Genomic DNA, 14,449 nt, shown 5'->3' with positions numbered 1-14,449 from the left:
TCTCCCATGCTGTGACCCCCTTTGCCGTGGTGTGGCCATTGAACCAACCTTGAATTGGATGGATTACCAAATCGGACTCAATCATTTGTACTGGATGCTGGGAAATCTGAAGGTACTCTTTTGTTTTGTGGGGCATGCTTTATTCTCAAATGGTTAGGTCTTACTTTGTTACAGAATAGACAGGAATGATGTTGCTGGAAAGCATGGGAAATCATGTGTCCAGGCACAACTTGAATTTCTTCTGACACTAGAATCCCAATGGCAATTTCAGCCATGCTTACGTGTATAGATTTATAAGGACCAATTACCCATTTAATCTCAGGGTAAGCACGATTATCAAATCTAGATAATATTAGCTCTGTAAAATAGTTGAATTTTACTTTTTTTTAATTAAAGAATTCCTTTCCCCCTATATTGCTTTGAGCTAGTCTTTTCTTTTTTTCTTCTATTTGGGAGTAAGGCTTAGAATTCATTTTAGTTCAACAGCATATCTTCAAGTTTGAGATACATAGACAGCTATTTAGTGTTCTTCCTTACCAGACATTTAACCTCACACTGCATGCATAAACTCATCCAGTGAGGGTGTCAGACTTTGCTCATCCATGTGTTATCCTGATTTCAACATCAGCTCACTCTGCATTTCCCAAGTGGCCTTTGCCTTGGAAATGTTGCACTGCAGCACCATTTCATGGCTTCTCTTGCACGTTAGGTCACTGCTGTTGCTTCAAAACAACTTGTGGAATCAATCAAATGTGTGAGTGACTCACCAGAGGCAGGAGGGGTCTAAATATTGGATGAGGAAAACAGTTTTGAGTGGGCACTGCTGGCTCATGCAGTTGTCTCTGCAATTGAAGGTAAAAAGCTCATAGAATCATGAGTTCCTTCTAAAAACTAGTGAGCCTATCCACTTCACTATTGTCCTGCTTACTTTAAGTGGAAATTGCACTGTAATATGGGCTTGAGATAAAGCTACGGGTGCAGAGTAAATACATCAGAGAGGTGTTCTAGTATGGCAACCAGAGTAGCTGCTATTTTACAGATTATGTGAAAAATCTAGAGCTGATCCTGATTGTAGTGCTGTGCTGTTTTTCTTCTGTAGGGTGCTCTAATACCATGTTATCCAGTTGTCTTCTGTACCTGAAGATGTTCTAATGCATCAAAGTGTGGGATTATCTGTAGAGTCTTGCAGACCTCTCACACCAGGACAGGGAGACAAAGCAGATGGGCCCAAGAGAGGAGATGGTGGGAGGTGGATTCAGCTCAGGGGAACACTTGAAGGGTGACAGAGAGAAGGGGTTGGATACTGTGCAATTAGCCGCACATTTTTAACAACCTTAACCACATTTTCAATTCTCACTCCACAACCTGGGTTCCCTCTGTCCTGCTCCGCATCCCCTGACTCCCTGGCCACTCTCTTTACCCCAGCCACTGCCAGCATCTGCTTGCCAATCCCTGTGCCTCCTTCCCATCAGATGTTATCAGACAGTGGGTTTTTTCTTTACTCCAATGCAAAATTTGTTTTCTGCGCAGCCCTTCACTCCACAGCACCTCTGGCATCTTCCCCATCCCTCTGTATCTCCCATTTCCACTGGGGTATTTGCTGGGTTACTGTGTTACGGTACATATCTGGTTGTTAAAGTATAAGAAAAAATCTGTGCATGTGGGTTACAAGCTGCTGTTTCTCCTGCATGGGAGAGGTTTGAAAAGTCTTGAGTTCTCAGTGAGTTTATTAAACTCTTTGATAAACATGATGGTTTAGATATTTTAATCAGTTCAGCTTTTCCTACAGGTTTTCAAAACCAAAGAAGCTAATTTTGTAGCCAAAGGTGTGTCCTGTGTCCAGGACAGTTTAAGAATATCGGCATGTGTCATGTAAGTAAGTATGCTTTTGCAAGCTTTCCTTATGTTAAAGGTCTGCATACACTCCTTCAGATCTGTAGCAGTTGCCACTTTTAGGCTTGGGTCTGATTCTTCTCTCAGTCTTGTTGCCTTGAACCTGGTTAAAATGCACCTACTTCAGTGTGGATGGTCCTTACTTATTTCTGACGAAAAGAAAGAAAACTGATATTGCCATTTCTTTCAAAGATGACAATGCATATTTTGGAGAATTGTTATTCATCTCTGTCTTAATGGATCTGATCTTGGAATACTGGACTTGGGGATATTGTCAGCAATTGTTCCTGGTACAAAAATGCTCATTCTATACGTTCTCCACAAGAAAATGTCAAAACAGGAGAAGTGTCTTTCTTCTGCCAGATTGGCATTCCTCACTGCTGTCTTGTGACAAGAATGTGACCTCTCAAGGCACTGTGTTTGAAAGGATCTCTTGTAAACTGATGATTTATCTCTCTCCTTTTGTGCCTTTTCGTGCTTTCCTCTTTTCCCTCATAAATCCACACAGTGTCTAAATCTTTCCACAGTTCTGGTCTTGAGGTGTTTGTTCTCATTTATTTGACCACTGTGAGGCCTACGGTAGGTGGAAGTTTATCAGATCTTATTTCAGAGTCAGGCTGTATTAGTTAGCACAGTGGTTAAAATATAAACAACAGTAGGAGGCTTTTTAAATAAAAGTTGACCCTTGAAATTGGGTTTACTGTAAGCTCAGAAAAATCCCCTGCAAAAGAAATTGTAAGCAATGTCAGAACATAGGTCTCACCTTATTGAATAAATTCACATAAACACAATTTCCCTAGATTTCAGAATCAGAAAAAGTCAGAAAACAGCCACTTAGGTGTCAGTTATTTGCTAAGAGGAGAAAGGACCAAAGGCAAGATTCGGTTGTTTGGGGGGGAGATCTCCAAAGCAGCTCTAAGAAAGGGCACAGCTGCAAGGCTGGAGTGAGTGTGAGCTAAAGGAGCTCATCTAAGAGCTCCAAAGGGTAATGCTATGGCATGGATCCATGGGCAGCTGGGAAATAAGGAAGGTATTTGTACTTTCTTTTCAAAGACAACAAGAACAAGTGACAAAACTGAGAGTTAAATAGCCCTGATTCACACAGCCAGAGGGAACTTTGGGCATTGACCCTAGAGGGATAATGAGGATGGTTTCTAACAGCAGGAGCTGCTATGGGTAAGGTGGGAAGGGGTTCAGGAAAAGAAAAGGTAGTCAAATTAAAAAGAAATTCTGTCTTTGCTTTTTACATGAAGGAACACAGAGAGCAGAAGACCTGGTGGATAAGCCCATCTCTGCAATTTCTGGTCATGGATGCTAATGTATCCAAGGAAAGGAAAGTGACAGTGACAGTAAGGAGACACAGAAAGAATGGTTTTTCAGTAGTGGAAGTTTAGTCTTTGAGATGTTCATTTGTTCTGGCTGCTGCCAGATATAAGAAACCAGCAGGATAAAGTCAGAAGTATGAGAAGCAGAGAGGCTAGGAAGCGAGCAAACTGAGCATCATCTTTATGGTACAAAGATCTAAAGAATTAACTACAGGGGTTTCTGTGCTTCTGTAAAAGTATCTGGAAAAACAGGGGCCCTGCAATTGCCTTTAACAGAGCTGTGAACAGCATTAATGCCGCAGAGAATCTGACAGCAGTCTTTAGTAGAGGCCATTGAGCGAAAATGCAGTCCTTTCCCCACCTTAAAACTAAGCGGCTGAAGAGTGAATTCATTCAACTGTAAATACTTAGAAATAGTGCCCAGTTCAGCAGCTGTGGCATTGAGCATGTGGTGAGCTAGAATTCATACATGACAGGCAACGTCATCACGTCACTGCTAGGTAGGAGGGCAAAAGCATTCTCCATTTCCTAGATGGAGAGCTTTGGGGAAGCCACAGCCAAGCTAAACAATGGTGCACAGCAGAGTAAGCTGGTGGACAGCTTTGAGTCCTGCTTGAGCGTCCCAGCATGTAGTACCCAGCACTAGCACTGCTTTGGGAAATGGCTCAGCAAAACCACTGCGGTGATCTGCTGCAGCCTACTCCATGTTTCTGTTAGTGGGAGCACAGCCTGCACACAACCTTGTCTTTTCTTGATTCTGTCCTCCTCTGACCGTACTGCAACTGCCACCCTGCTGCAGGTGCTAGTTACTTTTGACACGTGGGGCTGCACAACAGAAACAGAGAAGCAGCAGGTAATAGGACCTGAAACTCAACGTGTGTGTAGATTTTTATGTTTAACTCTGTTTTTTTCTTGGAAGAGTCTATAAGACAGTGCGTGTCTGTTTGCACTCAGGCTCCTAAAAGGCTGGTGCTGGCAGGTGATGACTATGCTTTTTTGGGGTTTAGAGGACAAGCAGCTCCTGTCTCCGCTGCCCCAAATCAAAGGACTGCTGTTCTGGAGCCTACACCGAGGGAGGGTTGTTGAACTCTTATCAGTCCTTCCTCTCACATGTACTGGTGCTTAACCCTTTTAACTCTGTTTAAAATGTTTGACGTTACTGGGGAGCCCTTGGATAAGAACGAGAGCAGCAGAATGGGGAAGAAAATATGAAGAGAAGAAGCATTACCACTATTCTACTTCTAGTTAGAAAAGCAGAGGAGAGAATGTGTGGAGAGATTTTGCACTTTAACCAATTGCCCAAGTGCCTCCAAAGACCCCAGCAAATGCCTGCTATTTGTAAGGTGCTGTTCTGGCATTTTTCTACACACTTACACAGTTACAGAAAATTATCTCAGCAGCAGTGTATTGTTTACTGATGGTTCCAGCTAATGATGAAATCAGCTGTCTAGAAATGCCACTGAAATGACAGGGATGTTTATAGCTCTTGCTTCTATGACAATTTCAGAAAACAGGGACAAGCAACCTCTATTTTCCACACAATGTATATATTGAAATTGCCAGTGAAGTTTCTACTTGTCACTTACTGGTAGGTTTATTTCCATACTTGTTCTTGACTCATTAATTTGCATAAAGGAAGGGTGTTCTAACCAGTTTAATCTTTTTGAAACAAAATGCTAGAAGAGCAAGGCAGCAAACGATGTTGTTATACTCTGTTCAAGGCTGTGTGGAATGGGATCAATTCAAAATACTTGAGACAATGAGATTTTCAACAATACGCCAGTGAGATGAGAATATCACCTCAGATTCAGTTTAATATTTTGGTAGTGTGTGTGAGTGTGTTTGTATGTGTGAATATAACGTACAATACCTTCTTTGTTTACAAGCAGTTTATAAAAGTGTTTATGATTATTCCAGTTTGATAGATGTTGTATAAAAATCCTTTATTCTTTAATCATTTTTATGTTCCTATGCAAAAAGACCTTGCCATTATACTCCACAGCTTGCAGTTGCTGGAAGCAGCACTGGAAAAGTTGTTTGGTTTCCCCCTGCCCCCTGACTCTCGTGTAAACATCTGGGGTAAGATCAAGAAATTTTGCATTAGAAATCATGGAAAATTTGCTGATCAGCTTTATAATTTGCTCCTATTATATTTTTACTTAAAGTGCTTTTCTGAAGGATATGCTATGTGTCCAAAAGACTGTAGGATATCATGTTCTATTTTTGCCAAAGGAAATGCAGAAATATAAAGTTCATCACAAACAATGAGGTGGAAGGCAGATGAAAGTGGGATGAAAACTTGAACAGATGATGCTGTGAACTACTGGATTTACCTTCATAACTTATTTTTCTAACTTGTTTTCAAAGTCTGCAACATCTTCCCTAGTTGCAAACTGCCCATTAGTCTTGCAACATCTTGCATAAGGTAACTTCTTGAAGAAAATGCTTCTCTAGCACTCAGAAAGATTTGAAGTGCTGCAGTTGTCTACAGGCTTAAGGTCCAGGAAGACAAAAAAATCCCGTGGTACATTTGCATGTGTGACAGAATAAGAAGGTACTGTAAGTAGTATTGAGTTGCATTATAAATGTAAAAATAGTTTTATTATTTAGACACACCAAAAGACTGGAAAATGCAAGAAGCCTTGCCAGAAGTATTGTATCACTGTGTGCCAAAACCAGGACAGATGACTGATAGTAAATCAAGAATTCCCATCCTGCAAGAGAACAGCTAAAACCACAGTCATTTTCTCAGCTGGAGAAAATAATGCAGGATTTTCAGATTGTATTCTCATAAAAGCTAAAAAAACCAACCCCAAGTCACAAAATGACACCCAGAAAAGACTCAAATAAGTGTGGAACCAAGACAGAGAAAATTCAGAGAATGTTGTAAAGTGAAGTCCAAAGAGAGCCTTCAGTCCCTGAAAACATCTTGTAGCAAGAAGACGGACTACTAATGAACCACATGGATTTCTGGGAAAGAAACCTGATTCCCAAATGTGGTGTATAACCACATGAGAATTGTTGTATTTAGTAAAGTGTCCAGGGAGAGCTACACTGACAGTCACCCAGATCTAACCAAATAGCACTGAAAGACAGGCTGACAAGAGCATCTGGGGACAATAACCTTTTTTAGACCTTGAAATTAAGAACAATAACCTTTGGTTTACATGAGACAGCAGCAGCATTTCAGTGCCAAATGTGCCGGGCTGTTGGGTTGCATGAGGAGTATGCAGCTGCACACAGCTGCGCTGCTGCAGCCTGTGAGTTACGGGCAGACAGTACAAAACCTCTGCAGGGAGCTTATCGCTTAGGCTGGCAGACCCCCAGCAGGCACAATTCAGTATCTACTAGCAAAAGACGGTATCAAATACCTGAAATTTCCATTAGGCAATGCCTGTAGGACCTGAAGAATGGCTTACAGGCACCAAGAGAAGCAGGAACAATTTCTAGGTCTGGCCAGTTATTACAGAGGAGGAACAGCACTTCTGGCAGAATTTGCAAAAGCAGCAGTGCATGGGGTATAGAAAGCAAGTACAGAACAGCAACAAACCTTTCGTGTGCTTCAGGAAACATTGTGCTCAAGAGGTTCTGAAAGTATCCAAGTTGACTGAGCACACAACTCCAGAAAAGCCTTTGAGGCTGTATTACTGCAGGACAGCTAGGGAGACACTCTGAGTACTATGCTTGAGCAGAAAGCTTGTGCAACTAGAGAATGTATTATATTGGTGTCAGAGCAAAAGGAGCTGTTTTTAAGTTCACACTTCAATTTTTTCTCCAACCCTGCATCACTGGTGGTTTAAGTGAGGTGGCAGAAGTGATTGTAGCCTGAAACAGGGTCACCTGTAACAGCCTGTTACGTGTTCAGCTGATCACAAAGGAAAAAGTGGAAGATACTCGCCACCATCTCCAGCTCTTCTGGGTCAGAAGTCTGTGATAGTGTGGGAAACTCCGTGCTAAGGGCCATGTCCTTTGAAAGGTGGCCTGTTCTTATGGCTGCAGTGGGGTTACACAAGCAAGGGAAGACTGGGTGGAAGGAGAGCAGTAGCTTGGAGAGGGAGACAAAATTTAGGATCCGGAAGGAATCTAAGAAAAAGCTGTCGAGAAAGACTGGGTTAAAGAACAGATATTCAAGCAGTATCATGATGAGCAAAGGAAATTGATGAGTGGGTCATAATGGAAACCATAAAGAATTATTAGAGATCAAGGAGTGAGTAAGGAGTCTGCAAATTATTTTATTTTCAGTCTAGATTTCTAAAAAATCCCAAAACAAGTTAGTTTATAGACCCTGATCTCTGTAGAGTTTTTTTATAGCAGTAATAAAGTATCTAAATACTAGATACAGATTTATAATATACTTTAAATCAGGCATAGAACTGGAAGACTGAAAAAATGCAGAAATCCATGTTCAGATTACAGGTTCATAGGAGGTGTGCATTTCTTCTGCTGTTGGCTCAATACATATACTGTTTGGAAGTGATACGTTTTGAAGTGATTGGAACAAAACTGGAACAACAGCTGAAACTAGCTTTGGTAACTGACTTGGAGTCAATGGGACAGGTGGCTTTCTGTTGATTTCTGATGCTACTGGAAGATGCCCTACTCAGCAATTTCCTTTGGCCATGTCAGTACAACTTGAAGAGCCTTTCTCTCATCCACATTTTCCTGATAGCTTTGATAGGAGTCCTTTTCTCCCATCAGGTACATCAGGGAGGCAAGAGGCTACATTCCTTGGCTCTGGGAGGCTTCACTAACCTGGGGGTGCCCGTTCTTTCTCCACCTCCAGAGCGCACAGCAGCACAAGCTGCCAAGCCCAATAAGGCAAGCACCAGTGCACTGGCACCCATATTCACTTGTCCAGCCCTCTGAGACAACCTTGCCTCTTCTGGGAATAAACTGAAAGAACAGTTTATTTTAATTTCTGAACTCTGTCAGGGCTGAACTGCTGGTGTCACAAGTGAGAGCAGGATTTCTGTGCAAGCGCCTCACAAACATGTTAACTGTACCACGCATCACTTTGCCTGCTTGAGTGGATGGGGTTTTTTTCCATGCAAACATCTAACCTAGGAAGGTCAGATGATTGCATGGTGCAGCACAAAGCTCTGCTTGGGTGGTGAGAGTGGGGGTAATTAGTCCCAGGAAGAAGCAACCCCTCGAGGCCTTCACTGAGCTCCCAGCAGCACAGGCACAGCCCAACTTGGCCTATTCTTACCCAAGGCAGCAGCTGGGTTTGGCTGTTACCTTCTTATTCCTGGAGCAGCAACAGGAGGGGAAGCAGATGCCAGCAATGGGTATAGGGACAGGCCTGATTTGGGATAAAGATTCTTGCACAGGGAAGAACTTCTACACAGAGATAGGCCAGCTGCTTGCATGTACGGAGGAGGAAAGCAGGTGTCTGAACAAAGAGGAAGCCATTTTCATGAGCTGGAACACATCTCAAAAGAGAGGGGTGAAGTAGGAACCCCCAAGCTGCTGCCACATGTGACATGGTTGATTTACCCAGGCACAACACACACACACACTGACAGACAGTAATAACTGGTCAACTTGGCTATTGCAATAGCTACTTATGCTCAGCCAGTAATGAAATTTATTTCAGTTTCTTATGAATTATTAAAATTTTAAAACCATCCTTGCAATATTTCTGACACAGGGACTGCTTTCCAGAAAAGCTAGCTTGTATCCAGATTCAGTGGGCTGCCATTGCATTCTTGATCCAGGAAACAAAACTAGGAATTCTGACAAAAACAGGCTTTGATGGTTGGGTACAGTCCAGTCCCCAAGAGGTGACTCCATATTGGACAAATCTGTCCTTATCTTTGCAGACCAGAGGCCCTCCAGCTTCAGCCTAGGAAGAAGAGATAATAAAGTGACTCCTCTAGAGACACTAGACATGCAAACAGTAAAATACTGGCAAGAATAATATTGTGGTAACTCTGAAAGCCTCAATATATGACTGAGGCAAGGGCTGTAGAGAGGGAGAGTGTTTTGTTAGACCTGCTGGAGTAAAAAAACTGGGGGGGGGGAAGAATTGTTTCCTAGCACCCAGGCCATTCCCTTGGTCTGAAGATCTACCAATCATGGATGTGGAAACATCCCCAGATCACTGTGAGGCCAATTACACACACAAAAAGGAAGTTCTTAATTTTCCACATCCTCTGACCTACTTCATCCTGGACAAAATGAACTTAATTGTTTTAATGTTGTTCCTTAAAATCCAGGCATGGGGCAGGATATGAATACCTATGTCCAGTGATGTGTGAGCCTATCCATGAATGCACTGTACACGCTCTCAAAGACATCATTCGCACCGGCAGTCTTGAATACCTGCTCAGACAGACCAGCATTTGCTTTCTCACTCTGTCGCCAAGTAGCTGCCATCTTTTCATTCAAAAGCTCCCAACATGATAGCCTCCATTAAGAAAACCACATTTTAAAAGTCTTTTTGTCTACTTGCAAAAATTAGAAAACTGGAAGCATTATCAAGGGATTAAATAATCAAGGGATTAAATAAACATGTGGTACAACTCCAGGCTGCATCAGAAACAGTCACTCGTTTCCCCTCTGTCTCTAGGAGCAGAGGGGAGTGCACGTAGCATATTTCAGGCTTTATTTCAGGTGAGGCGGGGTATTCACAACACTAGGCTGCTATAAGTAGGGTACGTCAGCATGCAGTTCTGAAAGGAAGGCAGAATTACCTGACACAATTTCCCTGCTGTTCTGGTTGACTGGGTAAGCTTCATGCAGAAGCCTTGAGTTGCTTAAGCTATTTCTGAGCCTTGAAAGTACAAATTGTCACTTGACCCGCTTACACTCCAAGCTAGATTATTCTTACCTCACAGTTACCTATGCTTCCAAAAGTAAATCCACCACAAAATTCATTATTTTTGACACTTCCATTCAGAAATTCAGGGCGATTACATATTCTGTTTTCAAGCACAGGGAATTCAACATCTTTTAATCTGTTGTCTGTATCGGTACCTTTATGAACAACCAAGAAAACGTAACAGTTATAAATGGCATCATGGTCATTGTGATCTGGTGAAGCCTCAGTAATGAGAGGACTGGGATCTGTCCCCAGCTCTACTATAGTGTCTGAGCTCCTTTGAAGGACCTTGTTAAATCTATCAGCAATTTTGTACTTGGATCATGCCTACCATCAACATGCAGAGATTATTCTGCTTTGCAAAATATTAATAAATAAATAAAAACAGATGCTTAGTAGTCTGATCGCTTGTGTCAGTTTGTAGTCTATCATCATGGTGCCGTAGCAATGGCTTGTTTCAGGGGGGAAAAAGTTTGCATGGATTTACTTTACATTAATTTGAACTCTTTCCAGCCTGAAGTGTTTTCCAGGAGGATTTTCCTTAAGTCAAGGTTGCATTTTCCCAAAACAGTTCATTTAGACATTTGGCTCTGGCTCTGCTTGCCCTCGCCTGCTGATTTCATGAACCAGTTGCGCGAGATGGCAGGACCCTCCTTCCCACTGCCTAAATGCAACAATGGTCTGTTGATTTTCCCATCCTAATGTGCTTCCAGAAGAAATCCAGCCTGTACCATTTTTCAGTGGCTGTGATCACTAGAACATAGGAAGCAGCTGCCACCGTGTGGCAAGCTGAACAAAAAAGAAAAATATGAAAGGTATGAAAGGGAAAAAAGGTGAAAAGCCAGTGAATACTGTCTATGCTGGAGAAAAGCGTTACTTGACAATGCTGAGGAGTTACACTAATAGTAGAGTGATTATTCTTAAGCATTATTTTCATAGCATCGATTTTGTAGTTAAATGACACAAGAAGGCAGAAAAGGCACTGCAATCTATGTGGAAGGTTTTTATGGTGAAACTCAGAGATAGGGACATGTTCTGTTCTTTTTTTTTTTTTTTTTAATTCTGTGGATGCACACATGAAGAAAAATCCATTGGCTTCATTTTACAGATGGAGTATTAATAAGGTGCTGTCTGGCAAATGAGGTGGAAAGGCATCCCTTGGGTGTAGCTCAGGAAGGCCAAAAATGTGTACGTGGGAGCTGAGCCTGAATGAGGGCAGATGCCAGCATCATTGCTAGGAGCTGCAGGGATGAGGAATTGCCTCCTACTGCAGCAAAAGCTGGTCAAAGAGGGCTGGTTTTCTCAACCCACAGCATAAGTGGAGTGAGAGCTGGGCAGCAGGAAACCCCATGGTCTGTTTCTAATGCTAGACTGTGAACAAAACTCAGGTGACAATTAAAACCCTTCAGCTTGAACTCATTTTGCCTGTGCCCCAAAGGTGCCTGGATCTGAGCAAGCTCTGACTCAAAGGCTTCACAGTTCCCGGGATGCCATCTTATCTTAGATACAAGGTCTTAAGACTGCTGCTTGCCCATATATACTATCAGTCTGGAGTCAATGTAGGACCCTGCAGAAGTCTATGCAGACAATAATGTTTAGACTATAGGACAGCAAACATAAGTTTCATTCAGATGTTAAAAAAATGTATATCTGAAGATCAAAATTAAAAACAAGGGCATTATTGGAGTATTATCATTATTTCTTGTCCTGCTTTTGGCTGGGACAGAGCTAGTTTTCTTCTTAGTGGCTGGTGCAGGGCTGTGTTTTGGATTTGGTGTGAGGACACCGTTGGTGGCACACTGATGGGTTTGGCTGTTGCTGCGTCATGTTTATACTCAGTCAAGGACTTTCCAGGTTCTCAGGCCTTGACAGTGAGAGGGCTGGAGGGGCACAAGAAGTTGGGAGGGGACACAGCCGGGACAGCTGACCTGAACTTACCAAAGGGATATTCCATACCATGGGATGTCATGCTGAGTATATAACCTGGGGTGAGGGGGTTGGCTGGGGCCTGCCGATCATTGCTCAGGGACTGGCTGGGCATCAGTCAGCAGGTGGTGAGCAGCTGTACTGTGCATCACTTGGTTTCTTTTCTCCCTTCCCTTTGGATTTCATTCCTCTTCCCTTCCCCCTCCTTTTCATTATAGCTGTTGTTGTTGTTACTATTACTATTATTATTATTATTATTATTAATAATAATAATATTCTTTTGGGTTTATTTTATTTCAATTATTAAATTGTTCTTATCTCAACCCTTGAGTTTTACATTCCTTTCTGATACTCCTCCCTGTTCCTCTGGGTGAGGGGGGAGTAAGCAAGTGGCTGCATGGTACTTAATTACGGGCTGGATTTAAACCACAACATTTGTGCAAATACAGTGCATACCTAAGCTGAAGAAAGATCAAAATAGAGAGAGATAAAAGGTGGTAAAGTCTTGAGTCCAATTCTCCTCTCTCTTTTCTGTGGTTTAATGAATCAAGTTTATGTGAGCAATGAGGGGGGAAAATAAAGCTCTGAGAGAAAGAAATAGAAGGAATAACATTGCCTGGTAAACCTATGACCTTGTTAAATCTTCAGTAAAATGTGTGTTCCCATGGGTGCACATATTTTGGGATAGGATTTGAAAACCTTTCTAAGTTTTTAACCATACCAAATATACTTTACCTCTTTTTTTTCCCCAGGCAGTTAGAAAGCATACTGCATTTCTTCCTACCATCAGACTGGTTTCAGGCAGACAAACTGGTTTTACATGGTCATTAATTGTCACAGGACTGAAAAACAAAGAAAGAGTAATTAAAAGATCCTTAGAAAAATTACCATCAGCTTGTTCAGTCTTCATACTCAGAAGGCTCTGCATGGAAATGGCGTGGAGAAGGGTGGAGAAGCTGATGGTGTTGTGTAGGTGGTTGTAAGATGGTGACTAGTCAGTGAAAAAAAGATGTTCTTAGCAACTGAAAGTCTCTGGCATGTGTTTGTGGGCAGTCACAGTGCAAGGGTGTTTGCAGCATGGTGCTAGAGCGCTGATCTCTGGTTAACTCTGGTGTGTATAGGAACATGCACAAGATCAATCCCAGCTCTCAGCAGCCCTTGCATGTGGTGTGAGCCTGACATCTCAGATTGTCTCTGCCTCAGTGGTTGTGGACATTTTCAGTGACTTCGCAGGAGGAGGAAAGGATGGATGACTGAGTAAATAAGCAGACACAGTTGAAGTTGCAGAAAATTCCTTTCTCCTCTGGTTATGTGGGTGATACAACTGTGGGTGTCATTGTGCGGTATCTCACACATTACTAAGTCTAGCACATCAATAAAGTAAATACCAATATAAAACTCTTCCGCATCACAACATTGTGCCTGGAGGCTTCAGCACTGGAATAAAGCTTGATATGGAGGGGGCAGGGCCCTGGGAAGCAGTTCTGCAGAAGATGAAAACGTTGCATAGGGAGGTCTTTGCTTTGGACTGTTTGATCCCTTATTGACTTTCAGATGTAGATGTGAAAAGATAAGGTGGCTTCTGGAAGGTATATCACCCTAGGAGTCAGACAAGTGCAAACAGTGAAAGTAAATCTGAACAAGCTGTTAAATGAGATCTACCACTGCCAAGAACCTACCATGTAAAGTTTAGTTCTGATTGTTAAAGAAAGTAAAAGGACCTGAATGAACTCCAGGTGTTCAGTCAGGGTAAAATGAACCATTATAATCTCTTTTCAGGCACAGAATGATTTTCAAAGTATGTGATGTGATAGCTAGTAAGATCTTCAATATCCAATTAAAGGCAAATAACAAATCCTCCTGTTCCTAACCAAGTCATGCCAGGGCCATTGGCCCCAAGAAAATTCAAGAGAATGAGAGACCAAAGGGAACAGAATTTGATCCATCTTACAATAAAGATCTATCCAACACAAAAATCTGTATGAAACATGAACACAGCAGTCCAGGAAGGTAGGAGATGTTAACCAGCTTGGGTGATGAAGCTACAGTTGTGCCAGAGCTGGCACGATCATTTTGAACGTTATCCTCCAGTCTTCTGAAGTCCAAGATGGTGATCTCAAACCTCCACTCTCACATGGTTCCGTTAAATTAATCCTGTGTGAATTCTTTTCCCTCTAAGAATGAAAATCAGTCCTGCAGCTTCCCAAACTAGTTCATTCACTTTTCAATAAAGTCCATTTTTATATCAAAAGAATTCCTGAGAACTGATAGACAAGAGGAGATTAAAGTGAGAAAGCTCAGATTGGTGAGGGGCTTGCTTTGTTTCCAGGTTTCTCTAAGTTTCTAAGTTTCTAGCTCCTCTAGTACCTTTATCTTCAAGGTTGTACTTAGCAGTTCAGGTCTAATTCTGCTGGTAGTATGGCCCTAGCAGCAACTCTGGCTCTTACTTGGCCTGCTGGTGTGACAGTAGCCTGGCAAACAG

The 14,449-nt window shown here is 42.2% G+C and overlaps 1 protein-coding gene across 3 annotated transcripts in view; it reads right to left on the bottom strand.

Moving 5' to 3' along the window:
* Positions 1-8,750: 8,750 nt before the first annotated feature.
* The window catches only part of LOC121089791 (plasminogen-like), a 29,216-nt gene continuing 23,517 nt past the window's right edge, over positions 8,751-14,449 (bottom strand). For all 3 annotated transcript variants that reach the window (XM_040597325.1, XM_040597326.1, XM_040597328.1), the window contains 3 exons: positions 12,703-12,809; positions 10,051-10,196; positions 8,751-9,063 (listed from right to left, as the gene is read on the bottom strand). In XM_040597325.1, coding sequence (XP_040453259.1) covers positions 8,905-9,063; positions 10,051-10,196; positions 12,703-12,809 — 412 coding nt within the window. In that variant the 3' untranslated portion in view covers positions 8,751-8,904. The remainder of the gene's footprint in view (positions 9,064-10,050; positions 10,197-12,702; positions 12,810-14,449) is intronic.

This window comes from Falco naumanni, chromosome 6 (assembly GCF_017639655.2).
Source record: "Falco naumanni isolate bFalNau1 chromosome 6, bFalNau1.pat, whole genome shotgun sequence".
NCBI lineage: Eukaryota > Metazoa > Chordata > Aves > Falconiformes > Falconidae > Falco > Falco naumanni.
This window is presented reverse-complemented; position numbering and strand designations above follow the sequence as displayed.